Source organism: Pongo pygmaeus, chromosome 10 (assembly GCF_028885625.2).
Source record: "Pongo pygmaeus isolate AG05252 chromosome 10, NHGRI_mPonPyg2-v2.0_pri, whole genome shotgun sequence".
NCBI lineage: Eukaryota > Metazoa > Chordata > Mammalia > Primates > Hominidae > Pongo > Pongo pygmaeus.
The window spans coordinates 98,781,210-98,803,106 of record NC_072383.2 but is presented as its reverse complement, the minus strand read 5'-3'; the positions used below and the strand labels follow the sequence as shown (position 1 = coordinate 98,803,106).

The 21,897-nt window shown below is 38.2% G+C and overlaps 1 protein-coding gene across 8 annotated transcripts in view; it reads right to left on the bottom strand.

The window, feature by feature from the left end:
* The window catches only part of SCYL2 (SCY1 like pseudokinase 2), a 71,638-nt gene that overhangs the window by 25,122 nt on the left and 24,619 nt on the right, over positions 1-21,897 (bottom strand). For all 8 annotated transcript variants that reach the window (XM_054445666.2, XM_054445667.2, XM_063646614.1 and 5 more), the window contains exons 3-8: positions 20,852-21,009; positions 16,828-16,972; positions 3,779-3,928; positions 2,318-2,539; positions 1,430-1,546; positions 362-487 (exon numbers count right to left, since the gene is read on the bottom strand). In XM_054445666.2, the coding sequence (XP_054301641.1) occupies positions 362-487; positions 1,430-1,546; positions 2,318-2,539; positions 3,779-3,928; positions 16,828-16,972; positions 20,852-21,009 (918 nt within the window). The remainder of the gene's footprint in view (positions 1-361; positions 488-1,429; positions 1,547-2,317; positions 2,540-3,778; positions 3,929-16,827; positions 16,973-20,851; positions 21,010-21,897) is intronic.

The following is a 21,897-nucleotide window of genomic DNA, read 5'->3' as shown; positions in this document are numbered from 1 at the left end:
ATTTAATAAGTCAGAAAAGGAGTAAAGGAATTGGAAAGGCTAACATCAACAGAAGTACCCCTTTAACTGCTGGTGAGACAATGAACTCCACATGATAGCTTATGGACTCTTCTTCTGACCTTTAATGTCCAACTGCTGTCTCTGCCTAGTTAGTATCCTTCTAAATTTTTTAGCCTATTTATTTTTGGACCATGCAAAAAAAGGTCCACTGAACTTTTGGTTTCAGTCGGCAGTGTTTCATAGTCATTTATGTACCTCAGGCAAAGTTATATTATTTCCTTGGAAGAGTTATGGTAGTAAGTCAAAATAAACTTTAACTTCTAAAATCCTGATTATTAATAAGAAACTAACAACAGCAAACCTTGGGCAGTTTTGGTAGAACCTTTGGCAGTCCTTTGAAAAACTGTGATTTCTGAAGATTATCTCTTTGGAATAAGGTATCAAAATACTGCAGTGTTACTGCACCAACATCATCAAAGAAGGGAATCTAAAAAAAATGGAAATAAAGTATTTTGATAAATGTTAAATTGAAAGTACTTCTCATACCTGAAACTGTCACAATATGGTAAAAAAAGTACTCAGAAACATTTAGCAAAATGCTGAAGGTCACCTTAGAAATTCTAATTATAAAACTCTGAATAAGAAAATAAATTATTTTTCAAGTTCAAATCTTTGGAATCTGTACCTGTGAACTGGCTGGGTAAAATCTTTCTTTTATGTAAGTCTAAAATATTGAAAGATTAAATAATTTGAAGGCATAAAAATACCAGTTATTAGTTAAAATCCATGGTTGGCCTGGGCACAGTGGCTCATGCCTATAATCCCAACACTTTGGGAGGACGAGGCAGGCGGATCACCTGAGGTCAGGACAAGACCAGCCTAACCAACATGGTGAAACCCCGACTCTACTAAAAATACAAAAATTAGCCAGGTGTGATAGTGGGTGCCTGTAATCCCAATTACTTGGGTGGCTGAGGCATGAGAATCGCTTGAACCTGGGAGGCAGAGGTTGCAGTGAGCAGAGATCGTGCCACTACACTCCAGCCTGGGTGACAGAGCGAAACTCTGTCTAAAAAAAAAAAAAAAATCCATGGTTATATGAGTGAAATAAAGGACTATGAATTCTCTAGGAGTCTAGAACATCTGTTTACTTAATTGTGACTGTTAGCACTCTGCTTATTTGAAATCTTAATTTTCTATCAGAGCAATTACGTACATATTTAGCTGTGCAAGATTAAGCAAAGTTGAATATTTAATACATTCAGGGACACAGATGTTATTTGGGGCTATATCTGACTGTTGCTTTAGAAGAACTTAATCTCAGAACAGGGATCTCTGGGGAAAAACATTTTTTTAAAACCCAAAAACTTAATCTACTTCAATTCATTTTTTGTTCCTCCGTCTTAGGCAGAAATCCACATGTACTCACCTTTGTCATTTGATCTGCATCTGGTCTTACAGTTGCAGTTACATTTAACAGTAGCTTTACATGTTCACGAACTTCCTCAGGTATATTTGTAAGTGAACTGGATCCTAAACGACTCAACTATTCAAAAGAGTGATAACATTAAATGAGTATAAAATATTTAAAAAGATACATACATTTAAGAAAACATTTAAAAATTTACTCAATATTTTACTACAAATATACTGACTACATTTTAAACAAATTGTTAATTCTATTGTTGCAAAACAAAACCCTTATCTTTAATACCCAAAATTGTTTCTATTCCTACAGTAAAATGTTCCAGTATTTACATTTACTCAAATGCCATGAGTAAAGTTCTAGCAACAAATTTTAACTAGTCCTCTCTATTTATTTGAAAAAAATATTTTTTTGAGACAGGGTCTCACTCTGTCACCCCAGGCTGGCATGCAGTGGCACAATCACAGCTCACTGCAGCCCCAAACTCCCAGGCTCAAGTGATCCTCCCACCCCGATCGGCCTTCCAAGTAGCTGGGACTACAGGCATGTGCCACCAAGCCCAGCTAACTTTTTGTATTCTTTTTTTTTTGTAGAGAAGTGGTTTAGCCATGTTACCCAGGCTGGTCTCGAACTCCTGGACTCAAGTGACCCACCCACCTTGGGTCTCCCCAAGTGCTGGGATTGCAGGCATGAGCCAGAGCACCTGGCCTCGTCTGGGTTACTTATAAATTTGTTAAAATAAAAATATAATAAATTATTAAGCTGATCTTATGCAAACTTAAAATGAGATACTCGTGTCATTCAGAGAATTTCCTGAACACATTTTGGAAAAAAATCAAAGACACATTTAATAAATTTTTTAATGCAAGCAAATTATTTATAGGCAAATACCTGATCCAATTGCCTACTGAAACTCTTATAAATATCTTGCTTGTTGACTTCAAATATAGGTTTCCCTTTATTAAATACAGCATACATAACAGTTCCTAAAGAATACATATCACTGGCTGTTTCACAGCTCACAGAAAGTATGTATTCAGGAGCCAAATATTCAGGATTTGGAAGACACAATGAAGGTAAATTTGGGTCCCATTCTTTACAAGGAAATTTAGGCTGTAGTAAGAAAAGGAATTACACGGGTTACTTCAAATTCAACCAAACAACTATCAAGCAGTAGCAATCTATCTTTAAATTTCTACTCAGTCATGCAAGTAAAAATGCCATCACACCTTCAATCCCAAAATTCCCAAATTCCTAAATGTAAAAAAGTTCATGCAACAAACTGAGAAATAAGAACTGTTACAACTGAGATTACTGGAGGCTCTTCCAGAAGACAAATTATCACTGTAATATGTAATATGAACATGTGAAGGTCTGGCTCATGTTTTATGATACACAGTCTTCAAAAGTTGTATGAGCTCAGATAGAGACTGTTGTTTGCAATTTGTTCTTTCACTAATTAGCTATGTGATTTAGTTAAAAAGTTCAAAAGATTGTAGTAAGGATTAAACAAATGTGTGGAAGTTTGACCTAGCAGTGTCTGACCCACTCATGATATATATTCAACCAATACTAGTTAGTTCTGATTACCTTAAAAATGGCTGCTTAACTTACAAATCTTAGGTCAAATTACGGGCCCTCTAACAACTACATATAATAAAAACCTATCACCAAGGATCATAAGGTGCCATATCACCAAGGATCTTCTATGCCATGCAGACCCAATAATACAAAGCAGAATTGATTTAATGCAGTGTTTTTCTAAGTATGAATAGGCAGGTATCCTAATCATTAAGAAAAGGTGCTTTGGAAGCAGAAAGGCTGTGTTCAAATTCTGGCTCTATCACTTACCATCTACCTAAATTTAGGCAGGTTCTTTTATTCTCTGAGCCTACTTAACTTATCTGTATTATTCCTATACCCCACTGAGTTATTGTGAGGGTTAAATAAGTACAGAGAAAGTGTGTGGAAAAGTGTTTCAATAAGAACGTTAGCTATTGCCATTGCTATTATTATGCTCCCTAAAGAATATTCCATGACCCAATAAATGGGAAACACTGCTAGAGAGTCACATGTGTTATTGCATTTGACATCCTGAGGAAAAAAAAAAAACCCTATTTAATCAAATAGTTCTTAAATTTATTTAACTCTGGCATCCTTTTCTCAAATAACATTAACTACTGTGGTAGTAATGTGGCGAAGAATACTCTTAAGTGCAATGAACACTAGAAATTTTCTCTAAAGCTGTACATCTAAACATACCACTGTACCACATAGCCTATTTCTAGTCCATTCCAGATGCAATCAAAATTTCTCTGGCCTCAAAAATGAGAAGACTAAAAGTTTCATTACCTCCTGTTCAGAAGGATTGGTTGATGATACACAAAAATCAAAACCCATTATTTTCCAGGCTCCACTTTTATTCAAAATTATATTTTCAGGAGTAATATTTCCATGTACCATTTTTACACTGCTGTGCAAGAATGACAATCCTTCAGAAACCTGTAAATGGAAAAAACACATTTACACTAAATAAAACTCCTTTCAATTATAATAAAATGTCTCATAAAAATAATAATTATTGCTACTCCTCACAATAAAAGTTTTGCGTGTCAGCTAAAAATCAAATTTCATCATAAATACCAAAGTATACATAGATGTAGTCAATTGCCAGGACAATCTGAAGATTAGTGAGAAAAATCTAGTTATAAAACCAGAGTACACCTATTTATTAAGTTCCTTCCTATATGCATATAAACAGAAGAAAAGATAAAGAATCCTTTGATGTCCAAATTTATTCAGTTCCTGATTGAAAAGTGAGGGAATCTTTGATTCTTGAGTTGCAGACAGTGAATATTAAGATTTTTATATACATACGCTTCAGATTGAAATTCAGTTTTCCTGAATAGTATTGTACTCAGTTCTCAAATATTCAACTGAAGTTCACTTATTCTCACATTGGATTAATATTTGGTAATTTTTATATTTGTCCCTGACATCACCACGGAATGTGTCAACCAAAACTAAAGGTTAGATTTCTGTCTCCAAGGAGTAGCTTTTGGCAAGCCAATGCACACTGACTTCCAGGACTTGAACATACATTCCAAAGAAGACATATGAATGGCCAATAAACACATGAAAAGATGCTTGAAGTCACTAATCATTAGGGAAATGCAAGTCAAAACCACAATGAGCTCTCACCTCACACCCATGAGGATGGCTACTATTTAAAAAAAGAGAAAATCCAGGCTGCGCACAGTGGCTCATGCCTGTAATCCCAGCCATTTGGGAGGCCGAAGCAGGCAGATCACAGGTCAGGAGTTCGAGACCAGCCTAGCCAACATGGTGAAACCCCATCAATACTAAAAATACAAAAATTAGCCAGGCGTGGTGGCGCGCGCCTCTAGACCCAGCTACTCGGTAGGCTGAGGCAGAAGAATCGCTTGAACCTGGGAGGCGGTGGTTGTAGTGAGCTGAGATCACGCCACTGAACTCCAGCCTGGGCAACAGAGCAAGACTCCGTCTCCAAAAAAATAAAAATAGAAAAAAGAAAATCCACATCTTTACATACCATGGGATAATTAAAATAGAGAGAGAGAAAAAAATAATAACTGCTGGTGAGGATATGGAGAAACTAGAATCTTTGTGCACTGTTGGTGGGAATATAGGTGCTATGTAAAACAGTATAATTGTTCTCCCCAAAATTAAAAATAGAATCAGTGTATGATCCAGCAATTCCATTTCTGCGTAGATACTCCAAAGAATTGATAGCAGGGTCTTACAGAGATGTTTGTATACTCATTTTCATAGCAGCATTATTCACAATAGCCAAAATGTGGAAGCAATTCAAGTGTCCATTGATAGATGACTGGGCACATAAGCTGCTTATAATGTGTATAAGCAACTATCATCTATCAATGGACACTTGAATTGCTATGCATACACATATAATGGAATATTATTTAGCCTTTAAAAGGAAGGAAATTCTAACAAATGCTACAACGTGGATGAACCTTGAGAACATTATGCTAACACAGGCCAATCACAAAATAACAAATACTGTATGATTCCACTTATATGAAGTACCTAGAGTAGTCAAATTCATAGAGACAGAAAGTATAATTGTGGTTGCCAGGAGCAGGAAGGGAGGAGTTGGAAGAATAAGGAGATATTGTTTCAGGGGCAGAGTTTCAGACTTCTAAGATGAAAACAGTTGTGGAGATGTATGGTGGTGATGGTTCCATGACAATGTGAATGTACGTAATGAACGGACTCAAATGTACACTTCAAAATGGTTAAGATGGAAGAGGGCAGAGTAAGATGGCCAAATAGAATCCTACACTGTATATCCTCCCTGTGCAGGAACACCAAATTTTAAAAACTACCTGCATACACACACACACACACACACACACACACACACAAATCAAAATAACCAAAAATCAGGTGAGCACTTACAGTACCTGGTTTTAACTTCGTATCACTGAAAGAGGCACTGAAGAAGTGCTCTTTCATAGCTGGTTAGACAGTCAGTCCTCAATTGCCTACACCATCTCTCCCCAGTCCCTTACTGGGGCTGTACAGCAAAGAGACATAATCTGTGCACTTGGGGGACAGCGTAGTGACTAGGAGACTTTATACTGATCTCAGTGCTACCCTGTAACAGCAGAAAGCAAAGCCATGCTGGGCTCAACTAGCACACATGCTCTAAGGGAGCATTTGAACCAGACCTAGCCAGATGGGAATCACCCATCACAGAGGTCAGAACTTGAGTTTCTTGGCAGGCCTCTGCACCATGGACCAAAGTGTTCTGGGGACCCAGATAAACTTGAAAGGCACTCTAGGACTATACAAGGACTGCAATTTCTTCTCTCTTTTTTTTAATTATTACACTTTAAGTTCTGGGATACATGTGCAGAACGTGCAGTTTTTTTTACATAGGTATACACGTGCCATGGTGGTTTGCTGCACCCATCAACCGTCACCTACATTAGGTATTTCTCCTAATGCTATCCCTCCCCTATCCCCCCAACCCCAGACAGGCCCTAGTGTGTGATGCTCCCCTCCCTGTGTCCATGTGTTCTCATGGTTCAACTCCCACTTATAAGTGAGAACATGCGGTGTTTGGTTTTCTGTTTCTGTGTTAGTCTGCTGAGAATGATAGTTTCCAGCTTCATCCACATCCCTGCAAAGAACGTGAACTCATCCTTTATTATGGCTGCACAGTATTCCATGGTGTATATGTGCCACATTTTCTTTATCCAATCTATCATCAGTGGGCATTTGGGTTGGTTCCAAGTCTTTGCTACTGTGAATAGTGCTGCAATAAACATACGTGTGCATGTGTCTTTATAGCAGAACCATTTATAATCCTTTCGATATACATACCCAGTAATGGGATTGCTGGGTCAAATGGTATTTTTGGTTCTAGATCCTTGAGGAATTGCCATACTGTCTTCAACAATGGTTGAACTAATTTACACTCCCACCAGCAGTGTAAAAGCATTCCTATTTCTCCACATCCTCTCCAGCATCTGTTGTTTCCTGACTTTTTAATGATTGCCATTCTAACTGGCGTGAGATGGTATCTCACTGTGGTTTTGATTTGCATTGCTCTAATGACCAGTGATGATGAGCTTTTTTTCATATGTTTGTTGGCTGCATAAATGTCTTCTTTTGAGAAGTATCTGTTCATATCCTTCACCCACTTTTTGATGGGGTTGTTTTTTCTTGTAAATTTGTTTAAGTTCCTTGTAGATTCTGGGTATTAGTCCTTTGTCAGATGGATAGATTGCAAAATTTTCCTCCCATTCTGTAGGTTGCCTGTTTACTCTGATGATAGTTTCTTTGGCTGTGCAGAAGCTCTTTAGTTTAATTAGATCCCGTTTGTCAATTTTGGCTTTTGTTGCCACTGTTTTTGGTGCGTTAGTCGTGAAGTCTTTGCCCATGCCTAAGTCCTGAATGGTATTGCCTAGGTTTTCTTCTAGGGTTTTTATGGATTTAGGTCTTATGTTTAAGTCTTTAATCCACCTTGAGTTAATTTTTGTATAAGGTGTAAGGAAGGGGTCCAGTTTCAGTTTTCTGCAGGTGGCTAGCTAGTTTTCCCAACACCATTCATTAAATAGGAAATCCTTTCCCCACTGCTTGTTTTTGTCAGGTTTGTCAAAGACCAGATGCTTATAGACGTGTGGCATTGTTTCTGGGGCCTCTGTTCTGTTCCATTGGTCTATATATCTGTTTTGGTATCAGTACCATGCCGTTTTGGTTACTGTAGCCTTATAGTATTGTTTGAAGTCAGGTAGCATGATGACTCCAGCTTTGTTCTTTTTGCTTAGGTTTGTTTTGGCTATACAGGCTCTTTTTGGTTCCATACAAAATTTAAAGTACTTCTTTCTAATTCTGTGAAGAAAATCAATGGTAGCTTGATGGGGATAGCACTGAATCTACAAATTACTTTAGGCAGTATGGCCATTTTCACGATATTAATTCTTCCTATCCATGAGCATGGAATGTTTTTCCATTTGTTTGTGTCCTCTCTTATTTCCTTCAGGAGTGGTTTGTAGTTCTCCTTGAAGAGGTCCCTCACATCCCTTGTAAGTTGTATTCCTAGGTATTTTATTCTCTTTGTATCAATTGTGAATCGGAGTTTACTTATGATTTGGCTCTCTGTTTGTCCGTTACTGCTGCATGGGAATGCTTGTTATTTTTTATTGATTTTGTATCCTGAGACTTTGCTGAAGTTGCTTATCAGCATAAGGAGATTTTGAGCTGAGACTATGGGGTTTTCTAAATATACCATCACGTCATCTGCAAACAAGACAATTTGACTTCCTCTCTTCCTATCTGAATATTCATTTATTTCATTCTCTTGCCTGATTGCCCTGGCCAGAACTTCCAATACAATGTTGAATAGGAGTGGTCAGAGAGGGCATTTGTGCCAGTTTTCAAAGGGAATGCTTCCAGCTTTTACCCATTCAGTATGATACTGGCTGTGAGTTTGTCATTAAATGGCTCTTATTATTTTGAGATATGTTCCATCAATACCTAGTTTATTGAGAGTTTTTAGCATGAAGGGGTGTTGAATTTTATCAAAGGCCTTTTCTGCATCTATTGATATAATCATGTGGTTTTTGTCATTGGTTCTGTTTATGTGATGGATGACATTTAATGATTTGCATATGTTAAACCAGCCTTGCATCCCAGGGATGAAGCCGACTTGATCGTGGTGGATAAGCTTTTTGATGTGCTGCTGGATTTGGTTTGCCAGTATTTTATTGAGGATTTTTGCATCAATGTTCATCAGGGATACTGGCATGAAATTTTCTTCTTTTGTTGTAGCTCTGCCAGGTTTTGGTATCAGGATGATGGTGGCCTCATAAAGTGAGTTAGGGAGGAGTCCCTCTTTTTCTATTGTTTGGAACAGTTTCAGAAGGAATGGTACCAGTTCCTTCTACCTCTGGTAGAATTTGGTTGTGAACCCGTCTGGTCTTGGGCTTTTTTCGGTTGGTAGGCTATTAATTACTATATCAATTTCAGAATTTGTTATTGGTCTATTCAGGGATTTGACTTCTTCCTAGTTTAGTCTTGGGAGGGTGTATGTGTCCAGGAATTTATCCATTTCTTCTAGATTTTCGAGTTTATTTGCATAGAGGGATTTATAGTATTCTCTGATGGTAGTTTGGATTTCTGTGGGATCAGTGGTGATATCCCCTTTATCACTTTTTATTGCGTCTGATTATTCTCTCTTTTCTTCTTTATTAGTCTGGCTAGCGGTCTATTTTGTGAATCTTTTTTTAAAAAAACCAGCTCCTAGATTCACTGATTTATTTTTAAGGGTTTTTCATGTCTCTATCTCCTTTGGCTCTGCTCTAATCTTAGTTATTTATTATCTTCTGCTAACTTTTGAATTTGTTTGCTCTTGCTTTTCTTTTAATTGTGATGTTAGGATGTTGATTTTAGACCTTTTCTGCTTTCTCCTGTGGACATTTAGTGCTATAAGTTTCCCTCTACATACTGCTTTAGCTGTGTCCCAGAGATTCTGGTATGTTGTGTCTTTGTTCTCATTGGTTTCAAAGAACTTATTTATTTCTGCCTTAATTTCGTTATTTACCCAGTAGTCATTCAGGAGCAGGTTCTTCAGTTTCCATGTAGTTGTGTGGTTTTGAGTGAGTTTCTTAATCCTGAGTTCTAATTTGATAGCACTGTGGTCTGAGAGACTGTTTGTTAGGATTTCCATTCTTTTGCATTTGCTGAGGCGTGTTTTACTTCCAATTAGGTGGTCAATTTTAGAATAACTGAGATGTAGTGCTGAGAAGAATGTATATTCTGTTGATTTGGGGTGGAGAGTTCTGTAGATGTTTATTTGGGCTGCTTAGTCCAGAGCTGAGTTCAAGTCCTGAATATCCTTGTTAATTTTCTGTCTCGTTGATCTGTCTAATATTGACAATGGGGTGTTAAAGTCACCCACTTTTATTGTGTGGGAGTCTAAGTCTCTTTGTAGGTCTCTAAGAACTTGCTTTATGAATCTGGGTGCTCCTGTATTGGATGCATATATATTTAGGATAGTTAGCTCTTCTTGTTGCATTGATCCCTGTACCATCAAGTAGTGCCCTTCTTTGTCTTTTTTGATCTTTGTTGGTTTAAAGGCTGTTATATCAGAGACTAGGACTGCAACCCCTGCTTTTTTTTTTTTTTTTTTTTTTTTTTTTGCTTTCCATTTGCTTGGTAAATATTCCTCCATCCCTTTATTTTGAGCCTGTGTGTGTCTTTGCATGTGAGATGAGTCTCCTAAATACAGCACACTGATGGGTCTTAAGTCTTCATCCAAGAGTCAAGATCAAAGACCATCTTGACTGGTCTTTGCCAGTCTGTGTCTTTTAATTGGGGCATTTAGCCCATTTACATTTAAGGTTAGTATTGTTATGTGAGAATTTGATCCTGTCATTATGATGCTAGCTGGTTTTGCCTGTAGACAGTGGGTGCAGCCCACAGAGGGTGAGCTGAAGCAGAGTGTGGCTTCACCTCACCTGGGAAGCTCAAGGGGTCGGGGAACTCCCTCCTATAGCCAAGGGAAGCCGTGAGAGACTGTATGTCCCATGAGGGATGGTGCATTCTGGCCCAGATACTATGCTTTTCCCATGGTCTTTGCAATCTGCAGACCAGGAGATTCCCTTGGGTACCTACACCACCAGGACCCTGGGTTTCAAGCACAAAACTGGGCGCCGTTTGGGCAGACACCGAGCTGGCTGCAGTTTTTTTTGGTTTTTGTTTTCAAACCCCACTGGTGCCTGGAACTCCAGCGAGACAGAACCATTCACTACCCTGGAAAGGAGGCTGAAGCCAGGGAGCCAAGTGGTCTTGCTCAGCAGATCCCACCCCCAAGGAGCCCAGCCAGCTAAGATCCAATGGCTTGAAATTCTTGCTGCCAGCACAGCAGTCTGAAATCAACCTGAGACACTCGAGCTTGGTTGGGGGAGAGACGTCTGCCATTACTGAAGCTTCAGTAGGCGGTTTTCCCCTCACAGTGTAAACAAAGCCACCTAGAAGTTCACACTGGGCAGAGCCCACTGCAGCCGCAAAGCCACTATAACCAGACTGCCTCTCTAGATTCCTCCTCTCTGGGCAGGGCATCTCTGAAAGAAAGGCAGCAGCCCCAGTCAGGGGTTTATACATAAAACTCCCATTTCCCTGAGACAGAGCATTTGAGGGAAGAGGCAGCTGTGGGCACAGCTTCAGGAGACTTAAACATTCCTGCCTACTGGCTGTAAAGAGAGCAGCGGATCTCCCAGCACAGTGCTCGAGCTCTGCTAAGGGACAGACTGCCTCATCAAGTGTGTCCCTGACCCCAGTGCCTCCTGACTGGGAGACGCCTCCCAGCAGGGGTCGACAGACACCTCATAGAGGACAGCTCTGGCTGGCATCTGGCAGGTGCCTCTCTAGGACAAAGCTTCCAGAGGAAGGATCAGGCAGCAATCTTTGCTGTTCTGCAGCCTCTGCTGGTGATACCCAGGCAAACAGGGTCTGGAGTGGACCTCCAGCAAACTCCAACAGACATGCAGCAGAGGGGCCTGACTGTTAGAAGGAAAATTAACAAACAGAAAAGAATCAACAGAAAGCATCAACATCAACAAAAAGGATGTCTACACAAAAACCCCATTTGAAGGTCACCAACATCAAAGACCAAAGGTAGATAAATCCATGAAGATGAGGAAAAAACAGCGCCAAAAGGCTGAAAATTCCAAAAACCAGAATGCCTCTTCTCCTCCAAAGGATCACAACTCCTCACCAGCGAGGGAACAAAACTGGACAGAGAATGAGTTTGACGAATTGACAGAAGTAGGCTTCAGAAGGTGAGTAAAAACAAACTCCTCCAAGCTAAAGGAGCACGTTCTAACCCAATGCAAGGAAGCTAGGAACCTTGAAAAAGAGGAATTGCTAACTAGAATAACCAGTTTAGAGAAGAATATAAATGACCGGATGGAGCTGAAAAACACAGCATGAGAACTTCGTGAAGCATACACAATTATTAATAGCTGAATCAATCAAGCGGAAGAAAGGATATCAGAGACTGAAGATCAACTTAATGAAATAAAGCATCAAGACAAGATTAGAGAAACACGAATGAAAAGGAAAGAACAAAGCCTCCAAGAAATATGGGACTATGTGAAAAGACCAAACCTCCGTTTGACTGGTGTACCTGAAGGTGACAGGGAGAATGGAACCAAGTTGGAAAATCCTCTTCAGGATATTATCCAGGAGAACTTCCCCAACCTAGCAAGACAGGCCAACATTCAAATTCAGGAAATACAGAGAACACCACAAAGACACTTCTTGAGAAGAGCAACCTCAAGACACATAATCACCAGATTCACCAAGGTTGAAATGAAGGAAAAAGTGTTAAGGGCAGCCAGAGAAAAAGGTCGGGTTACCCACAAAGAAAAGCCGATCAGATTAACAGCAGATCTCTCTGCAGAAACCCTACAAGCCAGAATAGAGTGGGGGCTAATATTCAATATTCTTAAAGAAAAGAATTTTCAACCCAGAATTTCATATCCAGCCAAACTAACCTTCATAAGTGAAGGAGAAATAAAATCCTACACAGACAAGCAAAAGTTGCGAGATTTTGTCACCACCAGGCCTGCCTTACTAGAGCTCCTGAAGGAAGCACTAAATATGGAAAGGAAAAAATGGTACCAGCCACTGCAAAAACATATCAAATTGTAAAGCACTGCAATTTCTATGCAACTCTTAGTCCTAGGCTGGGCTTAGAGTCAACTGACTAGGATGGCAAGTGTCCTAGGGAGATCTAGGGAGACAACAGCTGGGACAGATAAGGGAGTGCTTGTACTACCCCCCCACCCAACCCCAGGCAATGTAGCTGGCAGCAACAAAAGGGTCTCCTTCCTTCTGTCTGAAGAGAGGAGAGTGAAGTGTAAAAAGGACTTCATATTGCATTTAGGTAACAGCTCAGCCACAGTAGAATACAGCACCAGGCAGTCTTAAGGGCCCCAATATAGACCCTAGCTCATGGATGACACTTCTAGACACACCTAGGCCAAAGGGGACCCACTGCCTTGAAGGGAAGGACCCAGTCCTGGTGGGATTCATCATCTGCTGACTAAAGAGCCATCGGGCCCTGAATAACCAATAGTGATACCCACATAGTACGCCATGGGTCTTGGGCTGTGCTGGCTTCAGGGCAGTGACCCAGCACATTCCCATCTGCGGTGGCTATGGTGAAAGACTCCTTTTATTTGAGAAAGCAGAGGAAAAGCAAAGGGAACTTTGTCTTGCACCTTAGGTACCAGCTTGACCATAGCAGGGAAGAGCACCAAGTGGGTTCTTAAGGTGTCCAAGTCCAGGCCTAGGCTCTTGAAGGCAATTCTGGACAAATCTTCCAGACAGAAAATCAACAAAGAAACATCAGACTTAATCTGCACCATAGACTAAATGGATCTAATAGATATTTACAGAACATTTCAACCAATGGCTACAGAATACACACTATTCTCAAAGAATTCTTGAGTAATGCCCTATAAGCACAGGTAACTGAAGCAAAAACAGACAAATGGGATCACATCAAGTTAAAAAGCTTGCGCACATCAAATGAAATAAACAACAAAGTGAAGAGACAACCCACAGAGTGGAAGAAAATGTTTGCAAACGACCCATCTGACAAGGGATTAATAACCAGAATATATAAGGAGCTCAAACAACTCTACCGAAAAAAAACCTAATAATCTGATCAAAAATGGGCAAAAGATTTGAACAGACATTTCTCAAAAGAAGACATACAAATGGCAAACAGGCATAAGAAAAGGTGCCCAACATCAATGATCATCAGAGAAACACGAATGAAAACTACAATGAGATATCATCTCACCCTAATTAAAATGCCTTCATACAAAAGACAGGCAATAACAAATGCTGGAGAGGATGTGGAGAAAATAGAACCCTCGTACACTGTTGGCGGGGATGTAAATTAGTACATGAACTATGGAGAACAATTTGGAGGTTCTTCAAAAAACTAAAATTTGAGCTACCGTACAATCCAGCAATCCCACTCCTAGGTATATACTCAAAAATAAAAAGGAAATCAGTATAGCAAAGAGATATCTGCACTCCCATGTTTGTTGCAGCACTATTCACAATAACTAAGATTTAGAGGCAAACTAAGTGTCCATCAACAGATGAACAGATACAGAAAATATGGTACATATACACAATGGAGTACTATTCAGTCATAAAAAAGGAGGAGATCTTGTCATTTGCAACAACATAGATGGAACTGGGGGTTGTTATGTTAAGCAAAATAACTCAGGGACAAAAAGACAAACTTTGAATGTTCTCCCTTATTTGTGGGAGTTAAAAATCAAAACAATTGAACTCATGGAGATGGAGAGTAGAAGGATGGTTACCAGAGGCTGGGAAGGGCAGTTGCAGGAGGTGGGGGAAAGTAGGGATGGTTAATGGGTACAAAAACAATAGTTAGAAAAAAATGAATAAGACCTAGAATTTGCTAGCACAACAGGGTGACTAAAGTCAATAATAATTTAATTGTACATTTAAAAATAGCTAAAAGAGTATAATGGATTGTAATACAGAGGATAAATGCTTGAGGAGATGGATGCCCCATTTTCCATGATGCAATTATTATGCATTGCATGCCTGTATCAAAGTATCTCATGTATAAGTATATATACCTACTATGTACCCACAAAAATTAAAAATAATTTTTAAAAATGGTTAAGATGGTATTTTGCCACAATTCTTTAAAAAATACAGCTAAGAGAATGACAAGATAAGCCAGATTGGGAGAAAATCTTTGTAAATTATGTAAATTACGTACTGTGTCCACACGTAAGTCAGTAAGAAAACAACCCCTCAAAAAAATGAGCAAAGTATCTGAAGAGATATTTCACCTAAAAAGATATTCAGATGGCAAAGCAGCATATGAAAATGTGCTCGCTATCATTATTGATCAGAGAAATACGAATTAAAAGCACTATGAGATACTACTGCACACCTGTTAGAATGACTGATACCAAAGAGACCAAAGATAGCAGATTTTGGCAAAGATGTGAAAAAAATGGAATTCTTATATGCTGCTGATAGAAATGTAAAATGGTACAACCACTATGGAAAACAGTATCATTTTCTTAAAAAGTGAATCATACACATACCATTTGATCTAGCCATTCCTCTCCCAAGTACTTGGTTAATCAGGAGAAACGAATGTGTATGTTCATACAAAAACTTGTACATGAATGTTCATAGCAGCTTTATGCACAGTAGCCAAAAACTAGAAACAACCCAAATATTATTAACAGGCAAATGGACTAGCTGTGGTACATTCATAAAATTACTCAGCAATTTAAAAAAAAAAAGAATCAACTATTGATACACACAACACGTGAATCTCAAATAATTATTTTGGTTAAAAGAAGCCAGACCGAAAAAGAATAGGTATCATATGATTCCACTTATAAAATTCTAGAAAATGCAAATCTACCCATAGTGATAGAAAGCAGGTCAATGATGTTCTGAGACAAGTGACAGAAAAACTGCAAGGAACAGGAGAGAGGGATTACAAAGGGTATGCAGAAGCTCTTGGGGGTTACGAATAGATGCAGTATATTGATCGTGGTGATGGTTTCATAGGTAAGTATATGTCGAACTTATAAAACCATATACTTTGAATATGTGTAGTTTACTGTATGCCAATTATATCTTAATAAAGCTGTTAAAACGTAATAAAAATAATGTCTGCCCAAAAGGAACTTAGAATCTACTATATAAATTTATTCTATGGCGCTGAACATATTATTTTGTTTTTCTTTTTGTTGTTGTTGTTGTTTTAAGACAGGCTCTCACTCTGTCACCCAGGCTGGAGTGCAGTAGCACTATCATAGCTCACTGCATCCTCAACCTCCCAAGCTCAAGCAATCTTCCTGCCTCAGCCTCCTGAGTAGCTGGGACCACAGGTGCATGCCACCATGTCCCGCTAATTTTTAAAATTTTTTTGTAGAAACAAGTTCTTACTATGTTTGAGCTCAGGGTTGTCTCCAACTCCTGAGCTCAAGTGATCCTCCCTCCTCAGCTTCCCAAAGTGCTGGGATTACAGGCATAAGCCACCAAAGTCAGCTGTCAGGATATTATTTTGGTAAGCAGGGAAAGGAAAATCTGAAAAAATGAGCATATATGAAAAGGCTAGCCAGGCGTGGTGGCTCATGCCTGTAATCCCAGCACTTTGGGAGGCTGAGGTGGGTGGATCATGAGGTCAGGAGTTCGAGACCAGCCTGGCCAACATGGTGAAACCCCATCTCTACTAATAATACAAAAATTAGCCAGGTGTGGTGGTGCATGCCTGTAATCCCAGCTACTGGGGAGGCTGAGGCAGGAGAATCGCTTGAACCTGGGAGGTGGAGGTTGCAGGGAGGTGGAGGTTGCAGTGAGCTGAGATCGCACCATTGCACTCCAGCCTGGGCAACAAGAGTGAAACTCCGTCTCAAAAAGGAAAAGAAAAGGGTAACAATACCTCTTGATATCACTAACTAAATTCCTTAAAGATAAAATTTTTATTTTTATCATACTTTTTTATTTCAATTGAATATTTTATACAATTTATTCAGTTTAAGAATCAAAAGGAACCCACTCCATCCACTAGCCAATAAGTGACCCCCCAAAGGTTACCAATGTTATCAGTTTGATATATTTAAAACATTATTTAAGCCTAACAACAAACTGCAGAAAAAATTTCCAGAACATAAGAATAATGACTAAATTACTAACAAGAACCAAAAGTTTACATAAAGTAGTTTTACATGGTTAATAAGTTCGAAATGCCAAAACCAATTTTAAAGGAAACAACTCTTTTTTACATGATGAATAAAAATACATACCTGAAGCAAACCATATTTGGTTTCTACATCATAAAGTTTATAATCCTTAATGTCTGGAGATATAGGGGAAGGTAGATTTTCCCAGTTACCAAGAACATTGGCTAAACTGGCAAAAACTGGTTCTGTACAAAATGCCAAGCAATCCCTGTTTTAAAAAAGAAAAAGTTATTTACTATCATATTATTACACATTATCAAAATCAAATATACATAAAATATTAGTGCTCCTATTAAACTATCAATTAGAAGGTAGACTATTTTACATTTGTTAATTTCAGCATAGACATAATCCACTTAAACCAACAAAGTTAGGAGCCTCTGCATACAAATTATACTAGATAAATCACTCAGTCTTTTAAACTAAGTGTTGTGATAACTGTGATTTTTTTTAAAACTTAAAAAGTGAGAAAATAAAACACTATTTCAACCACCTTGTTCAAATGATTGATATTCTTTATGGAAAACCAATAAACTAATTCAAAATACTGTTACATTACACTTATGGTATTATCCTTATTTATTAAGGCTGTTAATTTTCAGAATACGCTCAAAGGAACTTCTGGATTTCCCAGAGATGACCCTGGAACAGTAGTCAGGAAGAGAGACAAGGCATAGCTAGCTCCAGTAGCCCAGTTCCCACTTCACAAAGCAGCTTTGATCTATATATGTCATTTTGAAAGGTGTCACAGTTATTAAATTTTTTAAGTTACTAGTCTTTCATGTACAAGAAGATTATAAACTCAGAAAATGTTAGACATTAACATTCAATGGCCTTACAGGGTAATGATCAAGAGCTCAGGCTCTGAGGACAGATACCTGACTTTAAGTCCCAGCAGCCCTATGTGCTGTCTTGGTAACAACGGACACTACTGTTCTGAACCTCACTTCACCCATTTGTAAAATGGTGATAATAGACCCACCTTGAAGGGTTAGTATAAAGATGAAATGAGAAAATCATGTAAAATACATAAAGCATGTAAGCTCAATAAGCTTACCATTGCTATTATAATTACCAAGCATTTGCCACCCAAGCCCTAACACTTTAGGCCTTGGGCTTTAGGCTCTGGCAATTAAGAACTACAAAGTAGTACAGTAATGTGGATACATAACAAGCTTCTGGGCCTGCATAGTAACTGTTAAATGGCAGTTATGTCCTTTAACTGATGTCTCATCTGTCTCAATACGTGAATAACTTTTCTTCTGCCTTAAATCTGTTTTTCAAATGAGAGCATATGCAGAAGCTTAATATATAAGAAATAAAAACAGAGCTTAGGTTGAAGGAGAGAAAGGGTCACGTTGTCCTGCTCCCTGCTCAGCCATCATCAAGGAAGCTGCCTTGTTCTGTACTCCCAACACTTAGCTCATTAACACATTGGACCATAAGGCATGCTTTTGTTGAACTGTACTGTTTAAAAAAAAAAAAAACTATCTTACAGACTCACATAGTGTCTTCTCTGCTAGGTCCCTTTGAATCTATTTTTTTTAGCTTCCAAACTGTCATCCTACTAAAATCACTGAATGTTACTAACAACTTCTCACTGGTCAAATGTAATGGATTCTTCTGTCCTTATTTTCTTTTTTATTCTGTATTCCCCAGTGTTAGCAGGTTCTTTTTTCCTTCCTTTTGCTTCCATGACATGCTGCCAATTCTCCTGCCATACGACAATATTCCTCCTAATTTTTTCTTTGGCTCTTGTTTTCCCTACATTTCAAGGTTCTTTCCTCAGTACTCTGCTCCTTTTACTCATACTCTTGAAAAACTCACTCACTTTTTTTTAGGTTTTAATTACTGCCTGTAAGTGACTCACCCCCATATACATCACCAACTCTGGACTGTCATCTGAATTACTCTATCTGTAGTGCATTTCCTTTGGGTAATTCCAGTGTCATGTCAGTATTATTAATTCATTAAAAACTGGAAGTTCTCTTTTTCTTCCCTAAAGTGTCCCTATTTCTATCAATGCTACTATAATTTTACAACCTAACAATTAGGATATCTTAAAGTAATCTTTGAATTGTCTCTCTTCATGGTTGCCAATAAATTCCTAATTCTATAATAGTTAAATCACCATACAAAAAGCTGCAGGGACACAGAAAAGTATAACTCATAGTCCTTTTCCCCTCAAGAGACTTGAAATGTAATTATGAGATATAAGACATGTAAATACAACATAAAGTAACAAGGATAGGTAGGATTCTAATAGGTGACACTAGAGACACTGATAGAAAACACTCCAGAGGAAATAGCACCAACAAATACAGAGTCAGGAAAGTGTAGGATAAGTGTGGGGAAAAAAAAACAGTCTACTTTGGGATACAGGATTCACAATAGTATTACATAACAGACAGAAACTATAGTGTTCTAGGTTTATCCATGAAAAGAAGGGCAATAAAAAATATTTTTATGACAAGAGACATATGAGCAAGCCAGGTGCAGCGGCATGCACCTGTAGTCCCAGCTACTTGAGAGGCTGAGGCAGGAGGATCACTCAAGCTCGGGAGTCCAAGACAAGCCTGGGCAACAATAGCGAAACCCCACCCCAAAAGTTAAAAAAGAAAAAGAAGAGGCCAGGCACAGTCACTCACACCTGTAATCTCAGGGAGGATCAATTGAGGCCAAGAGTTCGAGATCAGCCTGACTAATACAGCAAGACCCCACTTCTACAAAACAAAAAATTTTTTAATTAAAAATCAAAAAATTAGCTGGGCATGGTAGCACATACTTGTAGTAGTCTACTTGAGAGGCTGAGGCAGGAGGATCACTTGAGTCCAGGAGTTCGAGGCTGCAGTGAGCTATGATGGCACTACTGTAATCCAGCTTGGGCGACAGAGTGAAACTCTGTCTCAATCAATCAACTGACACATGAGCATATTTTTGGGTAGATGCAGCATGGTGCAGTAAAAAATAAAAACAGGGACTCAGGAATCAGAATGACAAAATGAATCCTAGCTCCAGCACTTAAAACCATACAGTTTCTTTGATCCTCTGTTCTGTGTAATTGTGAGAATTAGATGAATTAAACAATGTAAAGCATTTAGCATAGTTTTTCACATAGTAAATGTTTGTATTTTTCCTTTTATGTTTAAAAAAAAGATCTTGTGCCTTTGAAGGGTGAGATGGTAGAAAGAGGTTATTGAAGATTCCAAAGTAAGAATTGCAGAAACTCAATATATAATAAAAGATAAAAGCAAAACTGTACAATTGAAGGGAGATGGGACCTTCATCCCACACAGCCTGGAACCCTGCCAGCTCTGTGTCCTCCACCTTCCCATTCTTCCCCTATCCTTAAAAATCCTAAGGGCCAACAGGGCCACAGGACACAAATACCAAATGATCTGATTAAGATTTTCTGAATTAAGAGAGGGGAATACAGTCTGCTGAGAAAGAAGGAAGAAACGCATAAATTTCGGGTTAAAAGTAATGTCGAAAAGGTTTATAAAGCTAGGGTATCTAAAGCAGTATTAAAAGTGCCACAAGCTTGAGAGTCCAGTCAAGATTACATAAATTTCATTTTCTTGTCATTCTCAGTAACACTTCCCAAGCTCACCCTTGAGAAAAATAGATGGTAAAGTAACTGAGGGCTATGGACTGGCATGCTAGGCATAGTAGAAGGTTAAGTGTCTCAAACAGTAGTTGGCACACACACAAAATTGGCCTCTAAATACTGTATCAATGAAAAGGAGACAAGAAATTCTAGCAAATTAGCAAGGACAGCTACTTTCAGGCAAGAACTGTATTCTGTACCCTTGCATCTTCTATTTTGACTATTGTAGTCATGAGCACAGGGTAGCCACTGAAGTACAGAATCATGGCAAAAGTAAAGAAAGTATTAATATTTCAAAGAGAGTCATATACATAGACAATGCAAATAAATTTTAGGGAGAAAACTAATGCATAAGAACTCAACACTTAGAGTATAAGAATTTTTCACTGACAATACTTGAAACAGACAGATTTCAAATATAAAATTATTTTTAACTATTTGTTCAGGAAGTCTACTATGTAAGTTTTTATAAAAATTTACCTGGATTCTTCTAAAGGATGCTGGACAGTAAGAAGTCGAGGGTGTCGAAGCCGAGTTAACTGTTGGACTCCTCGTTTTAGAGAATCAATGATTTGATCCTTTTCAAATTTTTGATACTTGTCAATCAGTTTTTTATCAAAGACAAAAACTGCCACTTCCTAAATAAAAGAATTGTGTAATTTTAGTCAAGAAATATAGAAAAGTAATAAAATTATATGAATGTCACAATCTACAAATAACTATGCCATAAAAATTTTAGCACCATTGTAATACTTTTCTGATATCAAAGAGTTGGTTTCCTTATGATAGTAAATCTAAACATTTTAAAAGGTGTAAAACCTAGAGTCCTCATCTAAAGAACACAGGAAAAACCTTACCTTTGAATTCTGCTATCACAGGTACATATTAATTATGTACAATATGTTGTTTCCTGTGTAGTAATCTCTTATGGACACAGAATTCAAAGAAAATGTTTAAAAATTTAAAATGTAACTTACAATGATAATCGTGAAGTATACTACAAAATCTTGAAATGCTTTTTGAAAGAAAGGTTGTATGTCAGGGAGTACTTGTTTGTAAGAAAAATGTATTTGTAGTACCTTTTACATATGAATAATCTATATTCTATCTCATACCTTCCTATCCCCCATCTTGTTAGGGGCAGTAAATGTAAACGGTTACTAGTACAGGGACTTGCTCTCCCACCACCTCTCTTTGAAATCATTCACAGCTTATTTTATACTACTAAAAGCACACATCCTCCTTACCATCTTCTTCCTTTCATTATTCCTCAGATACCCAAAGAAAAGCAGTTCTCATCTAGTTACCCCCTCTTAACAAATCAATAAAAAAACAGCTCTACTGATAGGTGATGTCTTAAATCATTGATGTGTGTTCTTGGTAATAATGCAAAATAAACTGGAAGAGAAATTAGCAAAGAATGCTAGCCTTCCAAAATTCCTTGAAAGATTTTGAAACTCTTTCAGAATTTCTATGTCTTTGAAAGCCTCAAATTAAACCTACTGCTACTCAACTATCAATATCCA